Below are 15,474 nucleotides of genomic sequence, written 5' to 3'. Positions count from 1 at the left end.
ACTATTTGCTGACATTTTGTAGACTTAACATATGTTTGACTGAAAAAATAAGCAGACGAATCAATAAAATCAAAATAATCAATAGCCAACTTACTACACTGTTTATCAGTTGTGGTATTAATTTTGGAGTTGGTAGTGAAGTCAGACTAAACATCCCTTCAGCTTGTTATAGTAAAATGACTCGGGGGGGACTTGGACCTTTAAAACAACACAAACTGACCTAATCTTAGGCCCCATGATGCAGAAGGGCCCTAAATTAAGATGTGTTCTATTATTTCAGTAAACACTGTGTTCTTTTAGTGCATTTTTAGTAAGCAAACACAATCCACTTACTGATTAATACAGTAGGTGTCGTGTTAAGTTGGGTAATTTGAGACACTTTTTGGTAGATTACCAAGAAAACCACTTACAACTACCTGAAGTGTTACTTTTATAGCTGGTTATGGTTCTCTGCAACATTTCTATGTTCTATGTTGGAATATGTTATTAAGTAGAGTAAATAAAGTTTAGAAACTTTGGACCTTCAAACACATCAAGAGCCCCCTCCTCACTCCGGTGACATGTTTGGGTAAAATGGGACAGCTGGTAAGGTAAAATGCAACAATCGTATTTGTTTGTTTTTTTAATTGGTAAAATCCATTTATCAGTTCAATCATTAATTCATTAAATCACAATGTAAAGTGTGGCTATTTATTTAAAAAGACGGTCCAATTTGTCTGCCATGCTTTCCCTGTTCTTTTGTTGACCGTTTCCCTTGGTGCCGTATTGTATACAATGGACATGCATGTGTGTTTAAAAAGTATGGCTAACTCTTGACTATTGTGGTCAACATGGACTAAGAGCATAATATTTAATATTTTCTTGGTCACAAAAATACTAAAAATGTCTGTAATATTAAAGAGTGGCACTCAGTTGCAAAAGTCATAGTTTTATGACTCCTGGTAGGCTAAAAAGACGCAGTTTTCACTTTAGAAAAATGTCCCATTTAAGCTACAGTTTTGGTCCCATTATACCTGAATGCATTACTCACTCAATACCCTTTCCCATAAAAAAATATGTGAAAAGATTTTATCATAAGTTTGACACTTGATGAAAAGCAACATGCTACAACAATCTTTGTTGTCATACCCATATTGTTTCAGCTCATGAGCAAACTAACATGCCACATGGCTTTTCTTGCAAGTTCTTGGACCAGTCATTTTTTAAACTCTTTGCTCTGCTCATAATTGTTATTTCAAACAATAAAACTGACTGTTTCATGTAAAGCACATTTGTAGCAACACTTCAAGAACACGTGCGGTGACTGGCTGCTAGTATTTAAAAAGCCCGAGACGTATAACCTCATTTGTCCAACTTTACCTGATGTCACAAATTACATGACTTTCAAACTACGACATAATACAAAGCACAGAGAGTGGGGGAAACTGGGGGTCAACGGGCTACCACAGCACACTGAACTTATGTTTCACATAATAAACATGTACTGAAATGTGCCTAATCCCTGTCGCCTGGGGACACATCGTTTCAAATGTACCTGTTCGCAGTCCTGGCCGTAAACTTTTCTCTTTAGTTGCTAACGAACACTCACCGTCTCGTGAGAACCGTTGCCGTGCAGAACGTTCTCGGACAGCGCGAGCCCACTTCTCCGCTTCCTCCAGGTTAGCGCGTGGGTCCTGGAGGGCGGCGAGACGAAAGCACTGCTCCGCTCTCTGCCGCGAGACCCCGGAACTCATCCAGCGGCGTCTGAGCGGGTAGAAGTAGGCTGACAAGTACGCTGCCGGGTCCGCGTTGTCAACTCCCCGGTAAGCCCGGCAACCGATGCAGTCCCTCAGGCTGAGCACCACCTTGTTCCGCCCGACAGGTGCCGAGGTGAGCCTCTGGACGATGAGGTCCTTCTCGGTCAAGCTCACGGCACACCTGACTTTTCGGTTACCGGTGACCGTGAATTCCCCGTACAGCGACACCGGGTTGATACAGGTGTGGAGGTCCGGTTCAGTCCTCCTCTGGTCCATCCTGAGCGGACGGGGGAGACCGAGACGCGGGGGGTCCGGGAGAAAGCAGCAGCCACTCTGTCACATAGCTACCCGCCTGGATGGTGCGAGCAAAGTGGAGACTCGTAAACTGCGACTGACAGCCTGCTGCTCAGGAGACGCAGAAGCGCACACACCACATCCGGTTACATTTCAAAATAAGAGCCTCACTTTGCTCTGAGTTTTGTTCCCTTCGTTGTACAGACACTGGTCCCTGTGCGGAGGCAGCAGTGGATGAAGTACCTGAAAGTACCTATATCTTAATAGAAAATGACTTTGGTATGAGTTAAAGTCACCTGTTACAATATTATGGAGCACATGTCTAAAGGTATCTGATATTTACTGTAGCCTACTTAGGTATCAAAAGTCATTTTATGAAATTAAATGCAATTAGGTATTGAAAGTAAAAGTAAGCGGTCAGAATTTTGAGAAGTGAGAAGTTATTTCTCCATTTCACCTTAAAAATAGAGAGTAGGCCTACATTAATCACACTTTTGGCGTTATTAAAATGCTTGGGGGAAATTAGTAAAGTGAAGGGTTTTTTTTCGGAATTAATGGCATAATTTTACTCAACATTGTATATCAAGGGAGAAATTCTGGTTTTTATTTTTAAGGTCATAACCGTCTCGAGTAAAAATCTCGAGTGTCTCGTGCGAGCTTGACGCATCTCGGCTGCAGTTTGAACTTTGCAGTTCATGAGTTCTGCGCGCTGAATAGAGGCGGTTTGCTGCTCCCCAGTGGTAGGTCACAAAAAAACAGGTACTACACTTCTCAGTCATCGGTCTAAAATTAAAATATAATAATAAGAGTTAAAATAATTTTGGACTAGCTATATTTACTATGTTAAAATAGATTGATGAGATGCTATGTAACAATTATTTATATGATGTTATATGTGGGTTTGTGGTGGTTCTGATGAGAACATTATCAGTGGCTCTGCTTAATTTTGCTGCCTCAATAATTTGTAACAGCGTGACAGTGAACTAGCATGCACAACACCAGGACCCTGAAAATGAAGCAAATATTTTTCATCTTTCATACATTATTTTACGCTATTTACACCAATCTCTTCTGTGACATACATTTCTGATAATAGATGCCCCTAAATCCTACACATTAGACCTTTAATGTAACTGCAAAGCTAATGACAAAAACAGTGCTAAATGTAAAAACTATATATATATATAGTTTTGTTGTAAAGATAATATATTAAATGACTACAGTAAGAATGAACAAGATTCATCTCAAAAATTAAAGTAGAAGACTTGAAGGAGTTTCCCTGTGCTTTTATAATGGATTTTGCTCAGCATGATTGCTGAACATTGGTGCAACATTTTTATCAAAAACTGCAGCAACAAATGACCTCAGCTGATTAGAAGCGGAGCGTGTAGCTCTCTGTATTTAATTAGATTTTCCACATGAATACAAATGCACTTTAATTAGTGATAACTGGAACCGAACTGAAGTTTTGATGAGCCAAAACAAAAAGTGTGATTAAAAATGTGCATTTCATTGTCTTGGTTGCCTTAATTACATTAGTGAAAGTTTGTAGACACACTTTTACACAAAGAGAACTGCAAATAGAGAAAATGGCATTGATTCATTTGTTAAGAGATAATTTAAAGACTTTAATGAATCCAATTATGGCTGACGGGATTTCAGTTTAGCTTCTTTGCCCTGGGTGCGGCTGACCATAATGATGATAACAGTGTGGTGAGCGACTGTGGATGAATAAAGAATGATTGAACTTCACAAAACAAATGCATTTTATTGATTCCCAAATCCATAAAACAGTGACCACCACAGTAGTGGAAAAACTAAGTTCATTTTCTCAGGTACTTTTAAGTGCATTTTCTAGTATTTCCAATGTGTGCAATTACTAAGTCTATACTAACTGTTTACATACTTCACTATCGTTATCAGACTATTGGCTTTGAAGAGAGCATAGATAAGTTTTAGTTTAAGTTCAGTTTCTGGCTAAAATTATCTTGAAAACGACTTGAAAAATATAAAATCTCTGTGTCTGATACCTGATAACCTTTATGTCACCATATAGCACAAGAGGGTTAATCTATCAATATATTCATATTTCATGTATATTTTATGATGATTGATTCTTTATTGTCTGTCTCGAGTAAAAACAAAAATTCATATTTAAAACAGCTCAATGAAGCATTGAAACATAATTAATTTATTTTAAATACTAACTGATTTTATCAGAATGTATATGGACTACATTTTGGATTTATTCAAGAATAATGTAAACTGTGTTGTTCAACAAGGAAGATGTGATGTAGCACCGTGGTGATTATGTTGTATATTATATGGATTATAATGACTGATATAACAGTATGTTGTCTTTAAAAAAAAGCTGCTTTTCGTTCTGTAAACATTTTGCCCCCCATAATACAGCTAAATATGATGCATCTTAATACAGTTGTAATACAGCTGTTTTGGCTCTAATACAGTTGCCAAAACATGTTTTTTTCACTGCAGGACTCCATTATTAAGATCATGCCAAGGTAGTTTTTGCATCATTAGTGTGTTGGTGAAATCAGTTACTGCTTCTGCCCACAAGAAAATACCGTGAATTAGTTTATATGTGGTCAGCTGTGATAAATGCTCATTACATACATTTTGTGGAAGAGCACTGGGAGTGACTTTGTGCTGATGTGTTTTGATCCCTGCATCTATACACCTTCTCTCCCTCTATGTACAGTAGGAGCAATTACAACTGAGGACTCACAACTCCAGAATGGAGCGGTTACTTTAGTCAAACAGCAGATGGCGACGTTAGATTTAGAAAAAAGTCAGTTAATAATCATCATGCCATGATGCACAATTTAAATACAGCAAGCAAACTAAGCTGCAGACTGAGCTCTGCTACGCTAATTAAAATAATGTATATGGTAAATTATGGCAAAGCAGAAGTGAAAATAATGCAACACAATAAATCTTAAGTATTTTTAAGGATGTTTACTTGATTTTTCTATTTTGAGACATTATACCTTAACTTCTCCACATTTCAGTGGGAAATACTGTTTTTATTACAACAACATTGGATGCCTTACACGTATAACCGTTAAAAGGGAAGTATGTCCATATTAAAAATTCATATGTAATTCCTCTGGTCTGGGATAGTCTACAAATATTCGTAAAAATGAACAACTCTCTCCGAAATCCAAAAGCTAGAGTGCTAAAACTCATATTTGTGATGTCATAGAAAATAAGGTCTGGAGCTACTAACAGACAATGAATTGAGAAGGATGTTCAAGACGACACCGAGAGCAACAAATATTCTAGATGGGTAGGTTTTTTGTTTTAGAAATGAGAATGCTATAATAGAACTAGAAAATGAATTTCCTGCAGAAAGTGCTGTGAATGCTGAAAGCTGAAATGAATTGTAAACCATGGCTAAAAATGCATAAATGTAAAACAAATTGGAAAGAGTTGAAATACACTACGCTGGAAGTGGATGCACTGGAGTTAAAGGTACAATATTTCTCTGTGAGTCATAGCGGGACAGAAGTACAAAGGACTAGAAAATGGAAATACTCATGTACGAGTACCTCAAAATTGTACTTAAGTAGGCTACAGTGCTCAAGTTAATTTACCTACTTCCTTTCCACCACTGTTTGCATAAATACATATAACTATTTTGCCACCTCTAGTCAAATAATGTTTAAAAGATAGGGGTAAAGAATTCTGTTTCTACACAATAATGATTACTAAAAACTATAAATATTTCTGAACGTCACAATCCACAAGTAATCTGGAGAGCAGGATAAACGGCCCTTTTTGTGGTACACATTACAGTTTTTTTTACAATGATTAAGTCATGTATTTTGATTGTAAATAGAGTGTCAGAGTGCATAAAAAAAGCATCAAAAGAGAGTTTGTTTATCTAAATTTTTTTCCCCGAGGAGGATCCCCATCCAGAGGTTTGCACTAAGCCCTGGATGTTCTCAAGCCCAGGAAATGCCTCTGCATCAACGCAGAGTAAAAACAAACAAAACTTAACTATACAGAGTAGCCTAAGTTTACCAAAGAACTACTTGCTTGCAAACAACAAACTTAGTCATATTTATTAATATGACACGTTAGAACTTTTCTCTCTTTCACTTAACCTGAACTAGCCTCATTAACACACTTCTGCTATGTGACTACTTTAATAATAATAATAAATAAATAAAATAAAATAAATACATTTCCTAAGAATGACCCTATGAATTAGCTCTGGCAGCTCACTATCATATTACCACAAGCAAACTCACTGCAACTGGAAAAAGGTGCTAACAAAGAAAGAAACAAAGAAAAGAGCTCTAGTTAAAGCTAAAACAAATTGCTGCTTCACCTCACATCAGTTTTTACTCACAAGTCCATAGGATGTTACCTGAACGACGGGGGGAGATGGAGGACGTGGAGTGTTAGGGAAAGGCTGTGAGGTGATTTCAGGCTAACATCCAACACCGTGATCTGGCTGGTGTTAACAGTTATGAATGAAGCTGTCACTGGCTCGAGACATCTACAGGGTCCAAGGAGTACATGTCTCCTCAGTCCCTAATCAACCAAAACCTCATACACTTTATTACACAGAGACAGTTTAAGTTTTAGGTTTAGCTACATCACAGACACTACCACTAATGTGAACTTCTACCACCATAGACAATATGGCTACCACACATAAAGCTATAGGCTACTGCTGTCACTAGCATGCTATCATGCTAATGCACTATTCTCAATTGGCATCATAACTTTTAGAAACTAAATCAAATTTGCACAGTATTAAAAACACACACACACACACACACATTTACCTTCTGTACATTACAACAAGACTTAATCCAAGTGGTATTATTTTCTATGCGAAACTGTTTACAGTTCTGTTCACAGTAACTGTTTTCACATAGGCTATAACATTAGCTGCATCTGTAGCTAACCAGACAGTCGAGACCTCCCTCTTCCACTATAGATGAGTCGGCCTACGCTTTGGCTTTATTTGTGGTGTTATTGTGTCTAAGCTATACATGATGTTTTATATAAATTATTCTCTCAGTAAAGAATGTGATAACTTTTCTGAAACTTGCATAATGTGCACTGCAACTATACCTTCATATTTTGTCATCAGTGCCACAATAAAATCCATTACTGACAGCATAATTTATCTTCATCGGTGGAGCAGTGATATATTGGAGGAGTATATTGCTTTGAGGAAACATAATAAAGAAGTTGACTTCTCCGTGGTCAAATCAAAGTCATTCTTGCGTTCTCGTTGTGCTCCAGGCACTGGCACGTGAGATGAAGAATGGGGAGTGGGAGATGTAGGAGGAGGAGGAGGAGGAGGAGGAGGAGGAGGAGGTAAGCATATATGCAGATGGAAATTAGTGGTCCCAGTAAACACCTGGAGCCAGAGGGGGAATGAGATGATCTTATTCACATGCAAGTCTTGTGCCACACTGCTGCTGCTAAAACACATTGCTTTTCATCTACAGCACGCCAGGAGATAGGTAGGCATCACCTTAATTCCTACCTTGTCTGTGAATGCAGCATTTTTCCTCTAAAGCTATTCAGGTTTTACTTTGTGCATGAACATATTATGTAATTTTCTGCAATGGAGGGGAAAAAACGCCTCTGAAAAACGTGCATGTTTCTTCAGCGTGAGATCATTATACACACTATGGGCTTCACAACAAAAGAGGCCTTTCATTTCAAACTGCAGGGTAGACGCCGATTTCCTAAATGCTATTGATTGAAAATGGCACAGCTGAGGAGCGGGAGAGGAGCCATGAATGGAGACAGTAGATTCTCACTTCCACCGTTTTCCAGCTGTGAACTCTATTGGAGCCCCAGCCTTCAAGGGGGAAGAGGGCCGGCCCTTGCATATGGTGTTTTTCATGGAGTTTAACACACACCACTGTCACTCCCCATATGTGCTTGTATAGTTTTGAGAGGTTTCATCTCGAAAGGGTGATGAAAACAAGCGTGTTTTTTCTGCGTACTTTCTGCACACATGCCCCAGTTTGCACTAATTGCCATCAACTGGCATTCCTCACCATCTGGTTTCATCTCCTGAACATGAGACCATTGACACAGGCTGATAAGCATCCATTATCTGTTGTTAGGGCAATGCTGTACAGATGTCAACTCGGTGCATATCAATACGGTCAATACATTAACCTAATTATTGCTTATATAACATACATCGAGCCTGCCTCTGCCCTATCACCAGCCCACACACACACACACACACACTCACAGACAGATAACTGAGTGGGAGGAAGGAATGTCATATACCTCAGCATTTAGTTAGCATTGGCATCCAACATGACAGATTCTCCGTCTGGGTCGCTTAGCAGTGATGGCTTGCAGAAAGGGTTTGCCTGTCTGCCTGGCTCTCCTTCACTTGCCCCTTAATTCTGCTCTGTTTCTTCAGATGCCCACCCCCTTTTGTCAAGACGCTGCCATAATGATATAAGAGTTATGCAAACCTGTCTCTCGCTGGCAAACAATGAAACATTTTGAGCTCTGAAATAAATGCTGATAAGCATGAGAAATATATATAGCCACTTATTGTTGAATTCATCATTTAAAGGGAATAGAGTTGTGGCTGGCTGGATGCTGATGTGGAATATTATCATTTTGTATCATTTTATGCAAAATCATTCTTAATTTTCCAGATAAGCCACTGTGGGAAAAAAGTACCATCATTTGTTTTACAAACACATGGAAACAGGGACAAGATCATGATTTGCAGCTTGCATACACTTGATACTACAGGCCTGGGCGGTACCACGGTATTATGGTATATCAGGGTATTTAAAAATCCGGAAAGTATTTTTCAATGTCAGTCAAAAGTAAAGTAAAGTTGCTCCACCACCACAGGTCAGTCTCCAGTCTCTACTGGTGGGGTTGGGGATAATATGATAGGACTGTAAACAGCCGGCCAGTAACAATCGATAGAGACAGCGGTGATAACAGCATTTTTTTTTACATCTAACTCCGTGGATTAAGAATTTTATTTCAGCCAAACCTGAGTTGGTGATTGTTGGAACAGTGGATTTACTAACTAAACAGTTAACAGGACTAATCAAGATGGTTTTGGTGAGATTTAGTTACTTTCTGTGGAGTTTGAATGGAATTTGGATTCACAAAGTATATGTTTGTACTTCTGTTTCATAAAGAATATCGGTGTAAAAACTGACTTGTCTTTGACATTTTGTGAGTTTCTATTGTGTATTCATAATACTGTAACTCTAAAAAAGCTTGGGGAAACTAGGCAGTTGCAGGGGGTTGGGGAATTAGTGCCACACAGTGATACTGTCTCATACCGTATACCCCAGTAAGTTCCCCATAGGTGCAAGGTATGGGGAATTTAGTGACCATCCAGATTGTTGACTCTGGTCATTTTCTGTTTTTAATGCTTGTTTTGCAACAGACTCAATATATGAGATGCTGTCAGCATGTAGAGAGGATTTTTTCCAACCTTAAAATTACTTGAGAGTAAATGAGAGGGCAAAAAATGGATGCAGGGGGTTTAAAGTAAATTATAATCTATATGAGCTTTCTTCAGCCTTGTGCTTTTTTCCACTCCCACCAGACTGTTTCCATTTTTCATTCCCTGTCTCGCCAAAAGTTAGATGAGAAGATGGATATCACTCTAATGTTTGTACCATGAATATAAAGCAGGAGCCAGCAGCTGATTAGCTTAGCTTACAAAACGTGTCTACTTTACTCTTCTAACGTTCATTATTTATCAGGTTATATTTCATTTGTTTTATACAAAGCTTACATGCAAAAACACTGTTGTTTTCACACACAGATATGTGTTGGACTATTCTTGGGCAGGCACATTGACTTCCTGAGGTCTCAGCTGGTTGCTTGGCAGCTTCACAATGATGTCGGGACTCCAGAAAATCATGTCTGTTTCTCTTGAACCACATTTTGTTTTGTCTGTCTTCATAAGAGAGAGACAAAATTAAGCTAATGTTTGAATATTCAGAAAATTATCATAGCCAAAGTTATCAAATTACATATCAGTAATGTTTCTTTTGCTACACAAATAGTCCAGCTCCAAAAGACATTCAATTTACTTAAACTTTTAAGAAAACAAGCAAATATTCACATTCATGGTGCGGGAGCCACCAGCGAATGTTTAGTTCCTTGGCTTCTTAAATTGTCCTAAAGGTCCTGTATACAATATTCAGAGTATTAATAAAGCAGCAAACAACTATTTGCTCGTATAGATATGATATCATGATGGTGCTCTGAGCAGAGAAAGTCACGCTCCCACTGTGTCTGTTATGACCGTAGACTGTAAAAGTACTGCATGTAGCTACCATGACATCACCAATTGGTTTGTGGACTGCTGTTTTTGAAGCTTCAAGTTCAGCATTTCCATGGTTGCCAATCTTGTTTTTTTGGACTAAGGGGCAAGAGGGTGGAGCTGCGGAGGAGCAAAGGGTGGATCTGACTGAGAACCCGAGGACACTATGGGCAGACAGCCTGTCACTCAATGCATCTCACCCTTAAAAATACACAACTTTAAGCCTTAATAAAATGTAAATCGGTCAGTTATATAAAAATTCACATTCTGTACAGTTGTCATGGGTGTTGAAATTAGCCATGGAGACCAGTATGCTTTGTTTTTCACTTTCAGAGGATGCCACTTGGTTGTAATCCATGCTGTAATCCGCACTCCCACTGTATAGCTAATCTGGATAGCTGCTAGCCACCGAGGTTAACCACCCCCATGTTGACAGCTGTATGCACACAATTCTGTTACAGACTGATAAGCTCTGGACGTTGCACACAGCTCATTTAAATTACTGATTAATTCGCAAAAATGTTGCTAAATCACTTTCTGTCCACCAGCTTATCCATTATTGTATAATTATTTCAGCTCTTTAATAAATATATAAATAAATATAAATATTGAATCATCACTTTAGCATGCCAGATTTACCATTGTTTTAATGTATTTTTCCCTTACTTATGAGGCACTGGTGCTATACAGTGAGAAGCTCTCTTCTCAGAAGTTAGTTTCACCTGCAACTCAACCAGCAGCAAAGTCCAGCATCCTGACAGCAGCAGGGCAACAGAAGCAGCTTGCAGGGCCCACCAGGCCATCTTTAATTCAACTCAGCTGCCGCCCGGCAGCCACGGGGCGTCCAAAGGGCTGAGTCACTCGCTGAACTGAAGATATGCCAAGAAGAACAGACAGGGGGAAAGCCCAGGCCTCTCCCTCTGCAGCGGGGGAATCACTCCTCATTAAATGTGGACGTGATTTATTGGGTCACCTCCATTCTCGTGGCCTGGTTGCTGGAGCATGATTGTCGGGGATTCGAACAGAGGCAGCTGGATTAGTGGGATGATGTGAGCACTGTGTGTGTGTCACAGAGGGGATATGCAGTCTTGCAAAATGACTGAGCCAATTTGCTTGACACGATTAGAGGGAGCCCACGTTACTCTTGAAATGCAGCATTGTTCTAGAAACGCATTAAATATTGTGTCCAGTGGGCATTGGCAACATGTCCTGGGGGTGCGATCATGTGTGCTGCTGTAGATGGCGTAATCTGTTGGCAGACAGCAGTCAAATCTCTGCATGTGCACTTTCAGTTTAAAGCATGGCTACTATTACTAATTTTTAATATTGTTTAGATATTTATTTATTACTGTAAGCTCTGGTTGTGTGTCTGCTGTGTCTCATCCCTTATCAGCATTAGGCTGCTCGCTGTTGTGGTTCTCCATCATCTCATTCCCTTCATCCCAGTGTCAACCACAGGGTCAGCACTCATTATGCTCATCTGTGACCTATTAGAGGAAGCTCCGCTGTATGTCGCTGCTCATTTCCTAAAGTGGCGCCCTACTGGTGCCGAGAGAAGAGAACAAACATATCATGGAGACTGAGGGGACACCTTGCTATTCTCACAACCTCTCCAACCCACTCAAGCCCCTTGACAAAACCACAACCTATAAAACAGCAGTGTGTGTGTGTGTGTGTGTGTGTGTGAGGGTTTGGTTAAGAGTTTTGAGGAGCGTTATTGTTGCTGTTGTGTGCTAATTGCCTGTGAGTGGAATTTTATCAGTCCTTTGCTCTCGCTGTATCAACCTGCTGCTGATTGTGAGGTGTTGTCATCATTTTTGCATCACCACAGAAACACATTTGTTTGCAGTAATTTCTGATAACAGAGAACAGAAGAGGCGCTGGATGAAAAAGCACGTAAATAAAATAAAATGAAAATAATTATTTCTTTTATTCTACACGTACAAAAGCTCTTCTTCCAGTGACGCTGATGATGTGTTTGCATGTGTGCACACATAGATGGGCTGTGATGACACATTACTAAACATTCATAATATAGCCTGTGTGCTAAAACAATATGCAATAACTGGATATCACATCAACATTACATTTAAAGTACAGCATTAAATGCATAGTAAGAGACTACTTACATGTGTTTTATAACATTATAATATCAGTTGTCAATAAATAATAAATACTTTTAATTATACATCTACTCCATAGAATGTTTATCATCCTGTATTTTAACTTTTAGCTATTATATATTGTTATTATTATTTTTTATGATTTTATTTTTACTTAAAACTAGTTTGCAAATTGGTTATCTGTTTATTTTATTTTAGGTTTGTTTATTATTTATTTATTTATTTATATTTAATGTCTTTGTTCAAATTCATGTTTGGCATCATCAAGAAAGAGGGTCTCCCTCAACTAATTTCTCAGTCTTAAATAAAGGCTTAAATGAATTAAGTAATTCCTAATTCCTAATGGTTCATGTTGATTTAATAAATGTATTAATGCAGATTGTATCATTAATTCCTGTTGCTCACCATTAAGCAGCGATTGAGTCATTATGTGATTAGTTATCGCTTAATGAATCATCAATCAATGAAAGTTATCTCACAGTTGCCTCATGCATTAATTCATGCCACTAAATTGGAGGTAATGAGAGGAATATGATGCTGCCTTTAGTCACGCTTTGGTCACGGCTGTATGGATAGCAGTGTCTGTCTGTTAGTCGGTCCACCACTCTGGTGCAGACTGAAATATCTCTCAACAGCTACTGGATGTATTGTCTTGAGATTTTGTATAGATATTCATGGTTCCTAGAAAATAAACCTTCTTGACTTTTAATGATCCCCTGACTTCACCTGTGGCTTCGTGATGAGGTTGACATTTGTGGTTTTGTCTGAAATATCTAAACAATTACTGAATGGGTTGTCATGAAATTTGGTCCTGATCATAAACTGCATAAAGAATGTATGTAGCTACAATCACCCACCGGTTTGTGGACTGCTGTTTTGAAGCCTTGAAATCGGTATTTTGGATGACACAATGTTGATTTTTTTTGTGTGCCAGAAGTGACCATATTTGAGCAAGAGGCTTGAAGCTATGGAGGAGTGAGGGGTGGATCTGACTCAAAGACTGCAGCGACGCCTCACAGACAGCTTATCATTCAAAACAGCCACGCCCTTAAATATGCGTTACTTTGGACCTTAATAGAATATAAACGGGTGAATTATAGAAAAAATTGGTCCTTAATTTAATTTGATTTCCCCATAATACATGACATATACATACATAACACCATGCATTTACCACAGCACACTTACTTAAAAACATACATGCAACCACATATATGCTACATTAAAGTGGAAATACAAAATGCTTAAATTTTTTTTTTTTTTAGCATAATGAGTACTAATTAAATTAAATTAAAATAATCTGCCCTCTTACTGTGGCAATACTGTGATAAATGTATTTAAATGTGTTTAAGTATGAATAATAGAAACAAAATATGTTTTTACACTGTGCCTGCATGACTGCCTTGTGAATAATGTTAAACAAAACTGCCCATTGGTTGAACCTGATCCCTGACCCGTGCTTTATGAGGTATAATACCATGTACACATACAGTACTTAATGCACAAAGCCTGTAGGCTACTGTGATTCATGGCAGATAGCTTTAAAACAGGTCACAATATTGACTTGATGTCTGAATGCCCTGCATCCATCTACTGCCGACAGTCAACAACACAACTGTAATCAGCTTCTTAAGAGCCAATAAGTTCACTTTTTATCTTTGATTCCTCCCGCTTCTCGCTCGGGGTTTCTCTATATTGAGTCTCAAAGTCTAGTGGAGATATGATTAAGTCTGTAGAACAAGTGTGCTGCCATCGTGATTGGCAAAAAAAAGGGCTCTGTATTAGAGTCTCCATCAGCCCCCGTGCCTTTCTCTCTCTCTCTCTCTGTCTTTCTGAGGCTATCAGGATTTGTGGCTCTCTCCCCCCCAACATTAGATTAACTCCCAGGGTCTGCAAGAGTGTGCAGGAAGACCACGCTCATTACCCAAGCTGCTCTACTTTACCGGGCGCATAAAAGCCCCGCTTTCACCTTGTAATTTGAGTCAGACGGGCTCATCAGGGCAGGAGGCAACAGCGAGATGTGGAAGTGCTGCCGCCACTATCAGCAGATATTCATGTCATATACCGGCTTGATTACACAGGCGGATTCAGAGTGCACGCCTGGCAGAGGCGATGTTCCTGGGGACATATTAAGATCATTAGTTCCCCCAGTAGTGCACCACGGCTGAAGGGATTTGATACACAGTTGTGGCAAAGGCAAACAGAGTCATTTACAATAATGGAGTTCTTAATAGAGTGGATGAATAACACTGCCATATCCCTGTCACAGTGGCGGTTTCAGTCCCTTTTCAAAAATAACTCTGTGGTCTGTTGGCCCCAGTGGAACCTAAATTGAATGCACACTGGTATCCATGGGATGACAAACAGGAAAACAACCTTAATATCAACAAGGATCCAATCATTTATGTAATCAGAGAGGAAATAACAAGATCTCATTTTGCAGCAAAGGAAATGGTCTAGCTCGTAAAAACAGCATTAATGGCTGAGATCCTGTACATACATAGAGCTAAATTGTTTTTGTTTGGCCCTTTAACATTCTGCTGATCGTTTGATGCAGAGGTTTCTACTGTTTTTTTCCCAGTATAGGTTTTTTTGAGGGGGAGTTTTTCTGTAGACGCTGTGAGGATCCAAAGACAAAGGGATGTTGTGCATTGTAAAACTCTCTAAGGCAAATTGTAATGTATGATAATGGGCTTTATAAATAAAACTGAATTGAATTGAATTGAATTGCATTGAATTTAACTGAATTTAACTGAAATGAATTGAAGTTAGTTAAACATAACTCAACTTGATTGAGCTATCTCTACCATTTGGTTTAGAAATGTTATGCCAAAAAAATACACTAGATGTTGCTGTGTCTTTAAATGGTCTGCTTTTTCAGTTCTTCTCACACAGGAAGTTATTAACAAAAAAAAAAGTCACATGAGGTTTTTGTGTGAAGGAATGGTGACATGTTAGTGTTAGGATCTGCAGTACTTTGTCTGTTTCCCCTTGCTTC

At 38.8% G+C, this 15,474-nt stretch overlaps 1 protein-coding gene across 1 annotated transcript in view; it reads right to left on the bottom strand.

Moving 5' to 3' along the window:
• LOC121942104 (sphingosine kinase 1-like) overlaps positions 1-2,142 on the bottom strand; it is a 48,902-nt gene extending 46,760 nt beyond the window's left edge. Inside the window, exon 1 of the mRNA XM_042485205.2 lies at positions 1,589-2,142. Within this exon, the coding sequence (XP_042341139.2) occupies positions 1,589-2,012 (424 nt within the window). The 5' untranslated portion in view covers positions 2,013-2,142. The remainder of the gene's footprint in view (positions 1-1,588) is intronic.
• Positions 2,143-15,474: the final 13,332 nt, after the last annotated feature.

Source organism: Plectropomus leopardus, chromosome 3, assembly GCF_026936395.1.
Source record: "Plectropomus leopardus strain MGB_pleo_1.0 chromosome 3, ASM2693639v1, whole genome shotgun sequence".
NCBI lineage: Eukaryota > Metazoa > Chordata > Actinopteri > Perciformes > Serranidae > Plectropomus > Plectropomus leopardus.
Note: the sequence above shows the minus strand (reverse complement) of the source record. Positions and strands in the feature narration are given on the sequence as shown.